Below are 18,433 nucleotides of genomic sequence, written 5' to 3'. Positions count from 1 at the left end.
GTCTTCCTCTAAGTACAATAATCTATCACATAAAACATACATTGCCGGTAAAATTACTTTGGAATTTGCGCCACAGTAACTATTGTAGCTATCTATTTGCACGAGTAGTAGTAAAAAAGAATGGGATTAAGCCGCGGCGAGAGCGGGTCTCAGACAAAATGCGCACTATTTTCAAACAAGGGTAAATAGCAAGCACAAAAATGAAACGTCCTAGTCAACAGTGTATAATTTATTAGTTTAGTAATTTGGCTAATTCTTTGTACATTACATGTTTACATTCACAGTGCGCCTACACTATAAGCATTCTACGACCTTGTATATTTAAAACTCACACACTTAGGTTTAATAATAAGATATATAAAATAACCATGGACCAGGGGATGTCCATAAAAAAGTTCGTCAAAGAGGCACACAGGCAAAGCATCCCTGGTTGCTACAACGAGCCCAGAGCGCGGGGTTTCGTATTTTCATCATCATTATTGGATGTCATAAAAATCTCGCGCCTGGACTTTCCCGAAGACTGTGTGCATATTTCACTGTAAAACAAACCTAAGTGCGTTGATCTTAAAGTCTACTATACTACTACAACATTAGTGGCGACGGCATTAAGATGTTAAGGGCAAACCACACCTATGTGTTTTACCCAGACAAAATAATTTATTTTATCTATCTATCAAGTAAAGCTGCTGATATACAACTTTGTGCTTTGTTTAGTCTACGTAGCGTAAATTTCGAAAGAGCTAAGCCCGAATGGACCGTATCTAAATGAACAGCTCCATAATTCATTGGAACATAGATGCTAGTAAAAGTTGTACCTAAGGGGTTAAGCCCCGAGGCTCCCCGCACCTCCAAAATTTCGAAGCCTAACGGACACATAACGGAGTCTCATAACATTTTGCTGAGCTGATGTCCCCTTCTTAGAGATAAGGTTTAATTACTTATTATGTCTGCTCCCACTGTGTATCTATCTACTTATAGCTAAAATAAATTATTTCTTTCTTTCTAACAATATGACCAAAACCTCAATGTCGTCGCCAAGAGCTATGCTCTGAAGAAGCCGTCCTATGATCACTATACTTACACTACCCTAACTATCCTCCCCTACTGAGATACAATGTATAAAAGCAGGAACATATTACAATTTGGCAGAGTCCCTGGTAGCAAGACGGAATGGTAATATTATAATTCGCAGGGCAGTTAGTACGTCCATAATCGATGTTCAAAACATAATCATATTTAAACGGACATCGTTAAATTTTCATACAATGTTCGTTCCACAGCGGAGCCTCTGTGTACGGTCACGAGCATTAATATGTATACACTTTGGTACCATGTCACATTAACTTTTTTGTCAAATTGAACTGTAAGTCTGACTAAATGTCAAATATGTTAGTGCGATAGAGTCCTAAAGTGGGTACATTATATTGCTCATGACTGTACGGGATAAGTCTGCGTTTTGCGAGGAATGTGTTTGTTAACAACCAACTGACTCGCTTTTAGCTAGCCTCGCTTAGCGCAGCTCCACTTTTCATGCACCCTTGCATATGGAAACGCAACTTAAAGGCGGGAGGGATAATCTTGGTCCCAAAGCGTAAAATACCAGCCAGTGAAAAATGCACTTCTTACTTTTGACTTTGGGACCAAGATAATTGAGTCCAAAATCTACGACGTCCTCTTATTTTTTTAGTAAACCCGATCGAAATACCCAGTTCTTTACTTAAACAAATCTATACAATTTCAATGTTATCTTCATCTATCTCTTTGTGACTCGGAAGATCGCCACAAAAAATAAACCGATTCAATCGGCAATAGCAACAATATTAGTAAACTAATCTCTAACAAAATAAATATTAATAAAAGCAATAGGAGCCTTATAAGGTCGTCGAAAGCTTCAGATTTCAGTAAAACATAGCACGAGTTTGAGAAAACAGCGAATGTCTATAACATCAACAATAAACGTATAGAAAAGCCCACAGCAGGCTGAGATTATAATTATATACAATTGTCTACTTATTCTAGGAGGAAGCAGTCACCAGTTTAGAGACTTCACAATGAGATATTTCTTTGCATTTTATACTGCTCCGTGGTTGCAGTCGACTGAAATTGTCACCTTTGTAAAGCCCCTAACAACATTAAGTGGAACTTGAAAACGTTATCAGATTTCTACTCTACCTACATTTAACTTGAGGTAAGTGAGCCCCAACGCTCCTCAAATGTCTGGACAAGTAGTAAATGCTGCCTGCGACAAATCTACTTCACTCGGACTCGCCTTATTTAGGACCAATCGGGTGATCAGCCTTCAATGTCCTACCAAAATAGGTTCAAGTCATCTGTGATATCTACCACCAAGATATTCAAGGGCCTTTGGCGGCTCAATAATAACACTAATCCAGGGTTGACGAGGTTGATTATTGAAGAGAAGAGAAGAAGAAGAAAAAAAGGAGAGAAAAAAGATACAATAAAAAGATACTCAGTTTTCAAATTCCACGCGAATTATATCGAAATAAAATACGCTTCTATAATTATAAAATAAATAATTATTTAACATGACTGCAATTTATTTCAAGATCAGCACCTTAGGAACTAGTCGGCACTAGGTGCCTTTAATCTCAATGATATGTCAGCTCCACACTTCATTTAACGATTAAGTATCTATTTAAGGAGTTTCGAACGGAAAACGGGAATAAACACGAAAATCGTACCGCGGGAGACGGGGCTTCAAACTCATACCGTCGTATCTGGCGTTTATTGCTCTGTGGCATAAAGGTATAAATCGGCGCGCGCCAGCGACAAAACAGCGTAAGCGCGTTTTTCTTTTTTAATTTTAGTTTACGATTATTTTGCTAACTGTGAGTGTGTTTTGTGTGAGTTTTGGCGTCAATAATGCCTGAAGACTGCTTCCATGTTCATTTCCGTTCACCGCTTTCGATATATTATAATATGAGAAATATTTACGTAGCATAACATAGTATAACGCCTGTATCCCTAGAGGGGTAGGCTGAGAGGTTTTTCCAACCATTGCAAAGTATAATGTGCTTACAAGTCATATACAATTCACAACATAGATTCAATATACAAGTTTATAATTATAACAATATGAACAACTAACTATACGTATAAGACAGTCAGTTCTTAACTAGACTTTACGGAGATAAAGTCTATATTTGAAACAGGTTAGATTCTTGAGAATATATTTCCAATTGATCAAAATTGGCTTTGGACAAATCGGCTGAAAAACCCGATTTTATGCCTTTTTGACTGCCCAATAACATTATTAACAGAAACAACGAATTAACTAATAAACAAGAATCGAAATAAATTATTCCAATAATTTAATCAATATAATTAGACTGACATATCTCTTGTTCCCTTCGCACTAGGTGATGTACTATATCTCTGTCCTGCTCTCATTCTAATCATATCACATTTTACAGTATATTAAGACCCATAGTACTTAAGCCTAATGACTGTACACCTTGCACACAGATCCGGAAAATCATTCTGGCCTCAAAAAAGATCCCGCGCCCCAACCCACCTGGCACGCTTTCAGGCTTTGTTTGTATGTCGATCTAAGCTGCCAGTAGTGCCAACCTTCCCAGGCTAACCGAAGGTACATTATATTTCGAGTCGTCATCTTTTTGGTAAATAATCGATATAAATGCAACGTTATGACGTCATCCGAGTGGCGGAGATTATTCTACTACTTACATTAAGCTCGCGTGCTCGCTGTCGACTTTGAGTCGACAACCTGGAATGTAAATATTTTGGGGTTAAAAAATGAGATTTTATTTATAAAATAATTGAAACAATTAACGATCAAAGCAGTTTCTGTCTTCTTATGGTCCCTAAATAGACACATAAAAATCTATAGGCTCCTCCAGGTCTCTTGGAAGAGATTGTTACTTCAGCAATAAAGTCGCCTTTTGTATCACCTCATTGAATTGAAATTATTTATGTTAATGTTTATTTTGTAACCCCACTGCTGGGCACAGGCTTCCCCTCGGTCAACCGGGGGGATATGGAGAACTCTTCACCACGCTGCTCCAGTGCGGGTTGGTGGCGTTAGGACCAGTAGCTCGGGACCAACAGCTTAACATGACTTCCGAAGCTCGGAATCATCTTTTTCGACCAATCAGCCTGCAATGTCCTCGCAATAGACAAGCTCACAAAGAAATTTCGACAATGTTCCCATAAGGAATCGAATCCGAACTTCCAGATCGTGAGTCTCAGGCGTGGAGTTTTTACTAACTTACTTAACTCAGAGTGTATGAGTCCAACTCACCCATACAATACAATACACCCATCATCATCATCAGCCCATAAACGTCCCCACTGGTGGGGCACGGGCCTTCCCTATGGATGGATAGGGAGATCGGGCCATAAACCATCACGCGGGCCCAGTGCGGATTGATGGTTATTAACGACTGATAATGCAACCGGGACCAACGGTTTAACGTGCCTTCCGAAGCACGGAGGAGCTCCAGATGAAAACTTTTTATTTGTGGTCACCCATCCTATGACCGGCCTTTGCTTAACCGGCGAAAGTTGCTTAACTTCAACAATCGCAGACCGAGCGCGTTTACCGCTGCGCCACCGAGCTCCTCAAAACCAACTCACCCATTCGTTCAGAAATCATCCAGATCATTCTATCCACGATGTCTGGTTCAGTAGAACTGCTTGAGCTGCTCGTACGTGATGAAGAAGATGATGTTCCACGGGCCCATGCGCAGCCACGTCGGGATGAAGCCCTTGTATAGCGCCAGGAAGCCTTCCGTGCGGACCGTCTGTGGAGGCACAGAAGACATAGACAACATAGGACACACGAAAGACAAGTAATAAGGATAAAAACTAGAAGTTGGTGTATATGTGTGTCATAGATTTTACCTAAATAAACTTTTTTTTTAAGTTCAAATGTAGGCGGCAGCACTGTTGTTCAGCTAAAATTCGTTCTAAATTGCTATAAAATGTGGAGCAACGTGGAGTGTATCCCGTTGAAGGATGAGTTGCGAAAAAGAAAAGCCATCAGTCGAAAAGTCAGTTTTGATTGAAAATAAGTTTTTCTAAGCTTTCTTCTTTCCTTTGGGAATAAATATAACACTATGATTTTGCAGTTGAACGCTGCGAAAAGGGTTTTAGTGTAAAAATATAACCAAAACAATGTGTTGTTTACTCAAATTACTCAGATTTGCACACATAGCAACGTTGTACATACACTCACACTACACAGTTACACGTCTCCATAATTTACCTATTATAATGTATTCTTTTATTTTAGTAGTTTTGTTATTATAAGTTTTATTCATTTTGCATATATATTTTTGATAGGAATAATATCTATAATATCAAGTATAAGTAATGCATTATAATCTATGTAAGCATCATAGTATGTTTTCTTTATTGTATATAAGTAGGTACGTAATTGAGTTTGTTGTGTCCGTGGCTCACGTTCGATAGGTCTCCCATAATACCAGCGCCGCGGCCCGTGCTAAGCACGTGTCACGGCATTATGCTGAGGGAGATCCTTTTTTTATTTTGGGCGCCTCCATTGTGTATTTAATGTCTGTATTATTTGTCTTTTTGTCTTTGTTTTTTTTCTATTTTTTTTTTATTTCTGTAATATAAGTTTGTAAATGTGGCGTCCAATATGGAAATAAATATTTTCTTTCTTTCTTTCTTTGTTTCAAATAGTATGGGAAACTGTCAACATTTAACACTCAACAGTAGCGACACCTGACGGAAGAAGTAGGCAGTTTTTATCCTCATTCGTGGAGTATATAGATAAGATACGTGGAGAAAATAAGTCTAAAAATAATATGAGATTGATTTATGATCATCTTAGACTGGCTTCTATTTGCAGATTAGCATTTTATAATTTATCCTTGACCTGGTCAAGTACCCAATTACAAGGTTTTTTACTAATAATAGTTGAACCACATCTGTTAACACCTCATCGCACTCTCCTATGCTTCTATCCTTTTCTGTCACTCAGTTCCATCATTTGCTAGGGCGAGAGAGAACTACCTCACGCGGCAAAATCGACGAGGCGATAGCGTGCGTAAGCGTGCGGTCTCTCTCTCCGACGACCCGATTACTCTAGCCATAGAGACAGCCAATCAGCTCGCGACACCAAACACTTCAGGACCCCGATACCGACCCCGCCGGCGTGGTCGACGATTTCCCTCATTCAGCGCTTATCGCTATCGACCCACTAGGGTTGATTAATTCTTTCAAATATTTTTCCTTTCAGACGACGCCCTGAGCCGAGGTTAGCGCCCAACTGGGCACCCTCAGGCCTGTTGTCTTAAACGTTGTACCGGGTGAGAGCCTTCAGCGCTCCCCATTTGTCCGGCCAAGTAGTTAATGCCATCTGCGGCAAATCTACAATAAGTCACGTCAAAAAAAAAATGGTCTCTCTCTCTCTCTCTCTCTCTAGATTAATTACTTACCCGCATGAAACAGTCGACAGTTCCCTTGTATATCGTCTCGTGTGATTTCGCTAATTGTCCCTTTATTTTTCTTTGGTTCATTAACCGCGTCTGAAACAAAACACATAATCTATTAATATCATTGCTTATCTACCTCGTTGTTATCATACCATTGACCGATTACCCTTTGAGTTGGAAGGTTACTGTACGGTCTACAACCGCACATTGCACTTTCGGCACTTTTGCCACGCTTTGTAATATTTATTTAACGAAATTATCATGGATAGTTGTTGAAGGTCAATTTAATATTTTTGAATCTACGTCATTTCGCAAGGTGAGGCTGAGGAGAAGAAACGACACTGCAACAGCAACACATCTTTAAATCAATGCTTATAAAAAAAAAACAAACAAACAAATTAATACCAGGCATCTACGTAGCCAGGCATTTTTATCATTTAGGTAGTCATTAATCTTATAATAAGCTTTTTTACATAAAGTAAGCTTCACATGAGCTTTAAATTTATTTTCTGACAAATTTAAAATATTATCTGGTATTTTATTGTAAAAACGTATACACAACGCAATTTTATTTTTATTCCGTGTATTGTAAGTATTTAATCAGTTCATGATTTTATTGGTGATAGAGATTGTGGTAGACTAAAACGTGATTAACGACTCCCTTGCAATGTTATACGGTATTTTTATTTTTTTTACTTTTAATTAAAGCACATAATAACGGGTTCTTACCGCGTTTAAATGGGGATATGAGACTCATATCCCCATTTAAACGCGGTAAGAACCCGTTATTATGTGCTTTAATTTTTTACTTTTGTTTTCCTTTCACGTTTTATGGTAATATTGTGACCTAAAATTGTAAAATTACTTATGACTACTTATTCTGTGGCATTTTTATCTAATATTCTTTTATTTTTTATTATGTTAAGTTCATTTATTTTTTGATTGCTTGTTAAAGTTATTTTTTACCATTCTATTTCAGTATTTCGAACACAATTCTTGTAATTGTTATGCGAATAAATACTCATACTCAATCATCATCTCCCTAGCATAATCCCGTTTTTCACAGGGTCTGCTTACCTAATCTGAAGATATGACAGGTCCGGTTTTTTACAGAAGCGACTGCCTGTCTGACATACTAACCCGCGAAGGAAAAACCAGTCCAATACAGGTTAGGTCACATACCTCCTAGAATGCATTTTTCGGTTGTGGGAAATGTTTCCTCACTATGTTTTCCTTCACAGCTGAGCACGTGATAATCATTTATGATCCAAACATGAATTCGAAAACAAATTTGACAATCATTGGTTTAACCCCTGTGCTGGATTCGAACCTGCGACCTCAAAGTGAGAGGCGAACGTTCTACTAACTGGGCTACCACGGCTCCGCTAACCCTAACTGTCATTAATGTATTATAGGTATGTGTTTAAGTTACGTACCCGTATAACATCAAGCGGCGTGCTGGCAACAGCGCTCCCCAGACTAGCCACGAGACTAGACACGAAGTGGTTCAGCGGAGAGTCCCCTAAACTGGCCATCAGTTTCTTCTTACACGCGTCGTACACTGGCAGCTCCACTGCGGCTATGACGGCGGCGCGCTGGGAGGTGGGGCCTACGCCCCGCCAGAGGCCCCGCATGCCTTCCAAGCGGTAGATGTCGATGAAACAACGGACCAGGTTGCGCTTTTCTGAACCTACCTGCAAGGAGATTCATTACGAAAACATTGTTTAATATAGTAATACCTAAAAGGACATCATCATCACTAATTTAAGGGCCGCGCTCTTGTCGGTGTAGCATTCTCCATGCCACTTTTAAAAGGACATAAATTGACTAAATTGCGGGTGTGCTTCCCGAACCGGCGTGGATGTATAAAACGATTAACGAATCTGAAGGAAGCAAGATAAGTGTGTCAGAATCGAAGCAAATGGAACTCCATAGTTTGTGCTTACTCCGATAGGAACTCTGCTATATTTTATTAGTCGAATGGTAGCAGAGTCGCGTAAGTGGGCCTATGCCCACAGTCAGCTTTCATAATCATAATCATTTACTTGCTTAAAACATGGTATTTTAACATGGTAAAAAGTGTAAATAAGTACATCATGTTTTGCTTATAAAAATAGGCATGCAATATTGGTAGTGCGACGGGTAATCTTAACAGTTTTATCGCATAAAATCTTCAATTTTATATTTTTTTTTCATTGAGTCATTTATAAAACTTTGTCTTAAATTGAGTTAAATGTAATTGTTTTATGTCAGATGGTAATTTATTATACAGGGTGCTAACACCCTTTATAATCTTATACACATACACAAACAATTACGGTTATATTTTTCTGTCTATGGTACATCAAAAAAAAATCAGTCTATGGTGATTTCGTTGGCTTCTTGTGCTTACATCAGCAGCTTTAATAAATAAATGCAAGTGTTTTTTTGACAAAAATGCAGGCGTCATATATATATATATATACACTTCTCATCAAAAAAATCGAAACACCTTGCAAGTTTACGTTTTGTCAGGATTATCAGAAAAATGTGTACATTTAGGAATAAATGTTAAATGTCGTTTAATAGTGAGTAATATGAGCTTATCAAATCTTAATGTTAATGTTCTAAATTTAAATGAATTTTTCATAGGTTTCGTATTTTGTTAAATGAGTCATTTTTATTCCGTATGGAGTATAAAGGAAATGGATAAAACAACACACGTAAATGAAAAAAAAAAGCTAAAAAACGTTTATTTAATAACTTGTATTCCCTCCCCGAGCTCTAATTACTGCTTCCATACGGTTCTTCATCGATCGGATGAGAGTCACGATCACATGCTGTGGTATATTGTCCCATTCCTCTTGGATTGCATCTTGCAGCTGGCTAAGTGTTTCTGGGGCAGGATCTCTTGCTCGAATTCGTCTCTTTAATTCATCCCACAGATGTTCAATGGGATTCATGTCCGGGCTTCTTGCTGGCCATTCCATAATAGAGATATCGACTTCGTTAAGATAATCTCGTACGACGCCCGCGGTGTGAGCCCTAGCATTGTCGTGCATGAATATGAAGCCGTTGCCAATAAAATGTGCATAGGGCATCACATGAGGCTCGAGACACTCTTCGACGTACCGATGACAGTTTAGTGCAGGCAGACGTGGCCCAGACACGAAAGCAAGCTCTGTCTTACCGTCGGCGCTGATTCCTCCCCAAACCGTCCACGAACCGCCACCATAGCTGACCTTTTCTTCAATGCAGCATTGTGCATAGCGTTCTCCGTCTCTTCTGTAAACCTTGTTCCTTCCGTCGTTACCATACAGCATAATTTTACACTCATCAGAAAAGAGAACTTTGCTCCACTGTAGGTATGACCAATTTAGGTGCTCACGTGCAAAGTTAAGGCGCGCTCTTCGATGGTCTGCAGTTAATTTCGGCCCATTTGCTGGCTTATGCGGTACCAGTCCACGATCCTTCAACCTTCTTCTAATTGTAGAGTCACTTACAGCCACCCTTCGTACAACACGAAGCCGCTGCTGCAGTTGAAAAGCGTTAAGGCGTCGATTTCTTAAAGAAGTTGTTACAATAAATCGATCATCTCGCTCAGAAGTGACCCGATTCCTGCCAGATCCTGAACGGCGCGTGAACAAACCAGTCTCCCGATAACGTTTATAGACTCTATGAACAGATGACAGGCTTAGATGCAGTCTTGCAGCCACAACACGCTGACTAAGGCCAGAATCCAGCAATGCCACAACTTGGGCGGCTTCTGTGGGCGAAGTATCCATACGTTTTAGAAAAAAAACCTTTTTTCAGACGTCCCAAAGTCACAGTATTGAAATAAAAAACAAAAAGTTTAAGGATAGGCGCCAATTTTTAGTTTTTAATCGCTAAATGTACTCCAACCCTAAACACACATTTGTCTCAAAACAGTGATTCATTTCGTTTATAAGATAAACAAATGAAATTCTAATTATGAATTTAGAATTTTCGCTTATTACTGTAATGGCCAAACTGCCAGCTATACATTTATGTATTTTTTTTCATCGTATGAATTATTTTTTGTGTTAAATTCGGACAGAAACAATGAAAACGGAAGTGTTTCGATTTTTTTGATGAGAAGTGTATATATAGACACGGTAAGGGTAGCTTTAGCACAGAAAATATATAAGTTTATATACTGTAGCTCTAATCGCTAGCGTTTTATGTTTCTTCCATAGTAGACGTTTACTATAGGTCGCCGGTTCAATGCGAACTGCAAACACGCTTGACACACAGGTCGTGACTTTTGGCGCATGCCTTACGTGACTTCGGCCTTCGATTGACAAAACACATCGACGACACAACGGTTAGACTCCTAATAACAGACGAACTGGTTTTATCAACACATCGAACCTCCGTGGTAGGTACAGTGGTTGAGCGTTGTGCTCACGATCCGGAGGTCACGGGTTCGACTCCCAGTGGGGACAAATCATTCTGTGCTGCTGATCTGCAGGCTGATCGCCTGATTGTCGAAAAGTAAGATGATCTGTGCTTCGGAAGGCACGTTAAGCCGTTGGTCCCGGTTGCTGCTTGCTGATGTAAGTACGTAGTCGTTACATGAGTCATGTCAGGGGCCTTTGGAGGCTGAATAATAACCCTGACACCAGGGTTGATGGGGTTGGTAATCCACCTCACAAACCACACGATAGAAGAAGAAGAAGATGATGATTAATGTGCAAAATGTGTAGTTCTTTTTATCTCTGACCATGCATGAGATTACGGGCAATTAGAATATTCCACTTTTTTACCGTATAGGACTTCCCAATTAGTGGCACTATAAAGATTAAATTTTATCAAATGACGTAGTAGATAAACTGTTATACTTCTTTAAATAGTTAATTTTATTTTTTTTCCTGGCTATATCTGCAATCAGTATCTTATTATTATTTTTTTGTTTACTATGAGCAGATTTGGTATAAGTGAATTGTTAATTAAAAATGTTTTCTTATCTTTTTCCTTGTTACCAGTTATTAGCTTAGGCTTAACAACTTGTAGTTATACGACAAATGCTTAAAATAACATACCTATGCGATGTGTAATTAATTTGTCATCGTCGATACAACCAGGTAGACGCCTAGTGTTGGATTTTTCGCATAGAATTAATTCTGTATGACGAACGGTTTGGATTGGGTGTCCTATAAACCTCTACCTACCCTTTCACGACAACAAGCGTGATGCTGTTATGTCATGGATTTCACCTAGTATACTAACATATTAACAAAACTATTTTTTTACATTACAAAACAAATCTTACAGCTAAAATAACAATTTTACAAATAATAATTATATATAAAAAAACAGCACATTAAAAAATGGACTTATTATTTGCGCCTAAAACAGACATGGCAATCCCTTTTTTATTAGGCTATTTATACATACATACATAAACTCAGACCTATTTCGCACCGAAGAAAGCAGAGACTATGGAATTCCAATTGCTTCGATCCTGACACTTCTCTTGCTTCCTCCACATTTATCAATCGTTTCATACACGCAAGCCGGTTATCTATCCTTTGGGAGAAACAGAAGAATGCTATCCGATATTGCGCAATGCAATCAAAGGTCTGGTGGGTTAAAATGGCCACATCGAAGCAATTCATCTAAGAAAACAATATTGCTATTTATTTGACTTTTGTTTGCATTGCGCACTCACTTTTATATGCGCAAATGTCAAATTGCAATATTGCTTTCTTAGATAAATTGCTTCGAGGTGGCCATTTTAACCCCCCAGATAAGAAAATTACCTATCTATTCGTTATGTCTGGCATGTTATTAGTTAGTTGTCTGTATACTTATGATTCTGTCCACATCATTATGGATTTGTCTGACCATTCATGGAACATAATATTGGTTATAATTACAACAGACTTATTTACGTAGTTATTGTTCGAGTGTTATAGATAAACATGTTTTCGATCTCTAAAACGAAACAAACAAAACACGATATTTAAAATAGACGCAATGTATTACAGCAATTGCTATTGAATCAGATATGCAGTCAGATAATAATAGGTATACTATGTTATCTTAGTGTAAATGCATAACATTTAATGACACTAATTTAAGCTTCTTGCGATGGATGTACCTCTCACTTGCCCAATGAGGGACTTCCCAGGCTTCCTTTGTTTAACCTTTTAATTTCATGGATAACAAACAATGATGACCAGTTTTACTATTCACACAGAGACGGGTTTACAGTTTCATACAAAATCCCGCGCATCGGCCCTATTAACCCTGACACCAGGGTTGACGAGTTTGATCATTGACCTCACAACCACACGAGAGAAGATCAGCCCGCTTGATACGCTTTCTCGATTCAACTCGTTCGCCCCCAACTCATCACCTCCCACGTTATCCCCTTTTTCACAGCGGATAAGAAAATGACAGGTATAACTTAAAATAAAATTGAATCGTGTGAATTAGCACCATTGTCTTTTTTTGTTTACATTTTAGCTTGTTAATGAGGCGTTCAATATGGAAATAAATGTTTTCCTTCTTTCAAAGCCAGGTTAGCCTAAATTCTGGTGGCTACATGATGAAGGATATCAACATTGTAAAAAAATAAAAGGATATCAACGTTGTAAAAATAAATAAATGCAGGACGTTTATCCACTTTCAGCGTAGATAAACGTTCGTACGTCTTTTGCTGGAGACCAGCGTTGTTATCCACATCTCGCATGCAACTGGCGTTGCAACCAACTCACCTGCATCCTAACTTTAAGCACATCAGTAGGGTTGGCAATGGCGCTGCTCAGCCCACCCGCCAGCGCCGCACACACCGTGTTGGTGGGCAGATGCTCCACCGAGCCCCCGTCTGCGCGCCGGAGCGCCACCCATTGTTTCAATGAGTAGTATGTTCCAAATTTGATGGTGCCGTATGTCGCTTGCCGGAGCACTGCCGGCCATATTCTGTGGAAATATATAATATAACATACATAAATAGCCTATATACGTCCCACTGCAGGAGGTATGGATCACGCTCCACCACGCGGCTCCCCTGCGGGTTGATGCAGGTGTTTTTAGCCGGGACCAACGGCTTAAAGTGCACTGCGAAGCGCGGAATCATCAGTGGAAATGTTATTATTACTGAGAAGTAACTGCAAGTCCCCTGGTGAAAGCCCTCTGCGCTCCCCATTTGTCTAGCCAAGTAGTGGGCATCCGAGGCGAATCTACGTCATCATCCTCCTACCCTTATCCCACTCTAAGCGAGATCGGCACGACACTTCTTCCACCCAACTCTGTCAGGTGCGATTCCGTAGCGGAAGTCCGTGATGCTGATTCCGATTCCGTAGCACGATATCGGGTGTAGTACGTAAGCTGTCATACAAATACTTGTACGGCCAATTCGGTTCCGTCATTCACGAAATATGACCACGGATCGGAAGTGCTAAGGGCGTCGAAGAATGACGGACAGTCGAAAATTACTTTGAGATATCGGATGACGGATGTACTATACAAATAGTACCACTTCGGATCCGTCTGAGTATATCGGATCGGAGTAGTGCGAAAACGCCGCGTTAGGTCGAATAACGATTAGGACTCTTTATGTCTGGGAATCCCTTGGCATTATGCCATTTTTGACACCCTGTAGTAGTTAAGCCGCATTCTAAGAGTGAAAATACTTTAACGAGTCCTATGTAGGTATTATAGTTCTTGTCAACATCCACTCACGATGTTCTGGCAAACGTTCTGAGATTTTATTTTGATTAAATATTGCAAGAATGCCAAATGCGCCACGTAATTTTGAGAAAAACGTGGGCACTGTTTACATTCTAAGGGTCTTTCGGTGTTCGTTGTTTATTGACGTAGTAGACAGTAGTGTTGCCGAAAAATCGATAGTTTTACTATCGATAGTAAACAACCAAAATCATCTACCCAATCGATAGGCCTATCGATAGTATCGATAGTATCGATAGCTCTTTTTTGGCGATACTATTGATAAGCAACGATAGTATCGATACTATCGATAGTATCGATAGTTAAAAGAAGAAAAACTATCGATAGTATCGATACTATTGATAGTATCGATAGTTGAAAAACGAAAAACTATCAATACTATCGATAGTATCGCTCTTCGATATTGCGCAAGCTATCGATACTATCGATAATATCGATAGTATCGATAGTTTTGTACGATCGATAGGGCCCTTAATTTCGATAGTATTGAATGTAGCATTGTGTGGAACAATTCACACCATTTAAAGCTCGTATTTAATATATTTTATGTTACGTGGGTGTTTTTGCAGTGGACGTTTGGTTTTGAAGTAGGCAATTCTCTAAACTTTAAAGAGACACTGTTAAGTTAGTGGATAGGATTTTTTTTACAATACTATCGAAATTAAGGTCACTATCGATCGTACAAAACTATCGATAGTATCGATACTATCGATAGTATCGATAACTCGATACTATCGATAGTATCGATAGCTTGCTCAATATCGAAGAGCGATACTATCGATAGTATCGATAGTATTTATAGTTTTTTGTTTTTCAACTATCGATACCATCGATAGTATTGATACTATCGATAGTTTTTCATCTTTTAACTATCGATACTATCGATAGTATCGATACTATCGTTGCTTATCAATAGTATCGCCAAAAATGAGCTATCGATACTATCGATACTATCGATAGTATCGATACTATCGATTAATTATCGATACTATCGTTTTTTGGTAAACTATCGATAGTTCGATCGAAAACTATCGATCGGCAACACTAGTAGACAGCTTGCGTCGATGCGCGCGATATTTGTCGCGTGTTGTTTATTTATTGAGAATCATCACCAATCTATACATAGTATAACAACGCAGTGCACCTAGTATGAACTCTTATCTTTTTATGTACGGAATAATCTCGATAACCAATGAATAAATCATACGGTTTTTTTCACCTTTCATGGGTTTGCTCTTGGCCCCAAACTTGCTCGAAGGCATTGACGAGGCCTAAGATGGAGCGAGATCGCCCAGAAGGTGCCTGTTCACTCTGGCCTTCAAAGCACCAGAGTTATATGCATTCGGAAATACTTTTACTGTTAAGCGGACCCCGTGAAGGACTAATGCTAGGGAGCTGAGAACGCAGTATGTGTGAGGACGTAAAATGCGCTCCCTAGCCATTGGTCCTCTGACCTTCCTCTAAAACATTTTCGTGTTCAACTAAAGCTATGGCTGAGAGAGAGGGATTTATATTCTTTGAGTGTGCTATTGCCTCCTAATAATATTACGTAAATCCGATGTAAATATACAGATACCTAAAATTAGTTAATTTGTAGTAAGATTTATAATAATTATTGCATGTCAGAATATGACTGAATGTGCTGAGCCATAATACATACTTCCATCACAATGTATGAGCATATTTACTACAATTAATTTCATTTCATTTTATTTAGATAAGATTAAGATGAGGTGATTCATCAGGGAATGTCAGATTTACAAGACTATTACAATACAAACATAAGGATTACCACTTGTAATCTTTTATGTGATGTTATATGCTGATAACTTTCTGTCAGAAGTTCAAGTCACACATGGATGTTGGACCAAGAGTATAGTAATTATTGGACTGATTCTAAGATAGTACATTTTACATAAAACATAACATACCTAACATATTTTGCTTCTATGCTGTTCTGGGAGCATATAAAAAACATAGAACACGTTCAGCTGCTTCTCTTCCCGGGCATGTCGCAAAAACCGACAGAGGGATTGAGTCCTCTAACATGATGGACTAATGTTATGGGCGATAGGCTGATCCCTTATCACCATAAGGTTCATCATATCCATCTTTGGACTTTGTATCAACAGTGGCTGCAAGTTGTCTTTGATTACTTGTGGCTCTGCCCACCCCATTAGGGATTACGGGCGTGAGTTTATGTATGTATGTACCTAACATATCTCACTACTGGATACATGCCTCCCCTCAATCAACTCAAAGGGGTATAGAGCATGAGTAATGAATTGAGTAGTTTCCTAGGTCAAAGATAAATTAGAAAATTCTAATTACTAAATAAAGACAGATCTAACGGTGACGAAAAATGTTTCCTTTTTTCTATTTAACTTATTTATGAATTTGAATAAAGAAAAATTTAATTATAAGTGCGACATTACGTCACTTTTTCTATGACATCACAGGTTGCTATTTCTTACAAATTCCATAGAAATTCCGTGTTTTGACGTTTAGTAAAAAGTAACTGATTTGACTAGTTGGAAACTAGCTTATTCTTACTAAATAAAGACAGATCTAAAGGTGACACAAAACCTTTTCTTTTTTTCTATTTAATTTATTTATGAATTAATAAAGAAAAATGTAATAAAACGTGCGACATTTTGTCACATTCTTCTATGACGTCGAGATTGCTTGTTTTTTTTATTCTTATTTTTAACGAGGTTTTGAACACCCTGTGTGATCATGCCAGCCTCATAGGTGCTTTCGTGTACCTATCCCTTAGACAAGGGATTGGTCAACCAGATAGTATAAACTAAAAGCGTTATTTGATAGTGGCTCTGCCAACCAGCAATTGACTTCTCCGTTGCCAAGAGAAATCACACCTTGAGAGCGAAAAACCTTTCTTCTCACGTCTATATTCCGGGCACATTCCAACAAAACATGGTAGAGGTCATCGACCCCGAGGTTGCTTTTTAATACAAATTAATTCCATAGAAATTATGTGACGTTTAGTAAAAAGTAACTGATTTGACTAGTAGGAAACTAGCCTATTGGTAATTAATTTAAACAGGCAATCTTACCCACAGTATAAGGCCTTGACCCCCTCTTGCTGAGAGGTCTTGACGAAGCAGTCCACCATGCCTGAGTACCGCAGCTCCACATGATGCGGGTCGATCTTCTGACCTTGCACTTGCAGGCGGGTCTTTGTGGTGTCGATAGGGAATGTCCCTGGTGGAATAGAGGTAGTAAAGTTGGTGAATCCATATAGCAGAATGTTTTATAAGTATGTTTTTTGTAATGATCTAAATTTAAAATAAACAATTATTAATAAATTGTATTATTAAAGTTTCTAAGATTAAATAAAATATTTTCCGGCTATTGTGATTTAGGTGGTTGGAATATGTGATGACTTACTGTTTTTAATTTATTCTTACAGCAAAAAGTTAAAACATGCTTGTTCATTCTTATTGAAATATAGTTGCCTTATTACTCTATATTATCCAGTCTATTTTAGATAAAAGGTACATATATTTTATTATATTTTAATTACACAGTTATAAGAGTTTTTATTGATAACTCATAGGCAGTATCTTTACATAACCATTGCATCATAATCATTTATACTAGACATTGTAATAAGCCCCATATACGGTACTAAACAGTTCTGGGCAATTACCGACAATGTAAATAATCTACATCATACCGCATAATAGGAAACGGGAGAGTCCCCAGTAAAGGAAATTTTTAGCTTAGAGGTTAGGAATTCAATAACTGAAAAATTATAACAAAAACACTCGCTAGGCTTACCAAATTCAGCGACGATCGACGCTAAACCGCCGTAGATGAACGGTCTCCAATCGCTTTCTCCCATTACATACGAAAATCGTCCGAAAAACAAGTATAAATACGGTAAACACAATTTTAAGCACTGGAATATAACCTCGCTTCGTAAACAAGACACAATCAAGAAATCTACACCACACAATACTATGAGAGACGCGAATCAGCGACTGATCGCCAGATTCGCGGAAAATTAAATGAAATTCGAAATTTATCCGTCGCAAAACTCGACACAGATCTCACTATCATGTGTAAACAAGAAAGATAGAATTTGGAAAAGAAAACACATTCCGCACTATATGTGCAAAGTACGTACGTAGTCTTGAATTAAAATTCTTATCATTTCAAACTAATTTCTGACGTCAAAACATCTGTTTGTGCAGTACGCCGGTAATTTTCTATATTCTTCAACGCACCCAACCATCTTAGTTCTAAAATTGTTTCAGAGATGGCAGTAGTAA

The 18,433-nt window shown here is 38.4% G+C and overlaps 2 protein-coding genes across 2 annotated transcripts in view; one reads left to right on the top strand and one right to left on the bottom strand.

Annotated features, from left to right (window-relative positions):
• LOC126370589 (beclin 1-associated autophagy-related key regulator) overlaps positions 1-18,433 on the top strand; it is a 336,054-nt gene that overhangs the window by 34,496 nt on the left and 283,125 nt on the right. The window lies entirely within an intron of this gene.
• On the bottom strand, positions 215-18,292 carry LOC126370838 (mitochondrial uncoupling protein Bmcp). Its single transcript, XM_050015873.1, has 7 exons — positions 17,940-18,292; positions 17,213-17,360; positions 13,166-13,370; positions 7,880-8,137; positions 6,447-6,536; positions 4,618-4,784; positions 215-3,748 (listed from the first exon to the last, which is right to left on the bottom strand). The coding sequence occupies exons 1-6, from the start codon at positions 18,001-18,003 to the stop codon at positions 4,665-4,667; spliced, it is 885 nt and encodes a 294-aa protein (XP_049871830.1). The 5' UTR covers positions 18,004-18,292; the 3' UTR covers positions 215-3,748; positions 4,618-4,664.

The sequence above is a fragment of the Pectinophora gossypiella genome, chromosome 1 (assembly GCF_024362695.1).
Source record: "Pectinophora gossypiella chromosome 1, ilPecGoss1.1, whole genome shotgun sequence".
NCBI lineage: Eukaryota > Metazoa > Arthropoda > Insecta > Lepidoptera > Gelechiidae > Pectinophora > Pectinophora gossypiella.
Note: the sequence above shows the minus strand (reverse complement) of the source record. Positions and strands in the feature narration are given on the sequence as shown.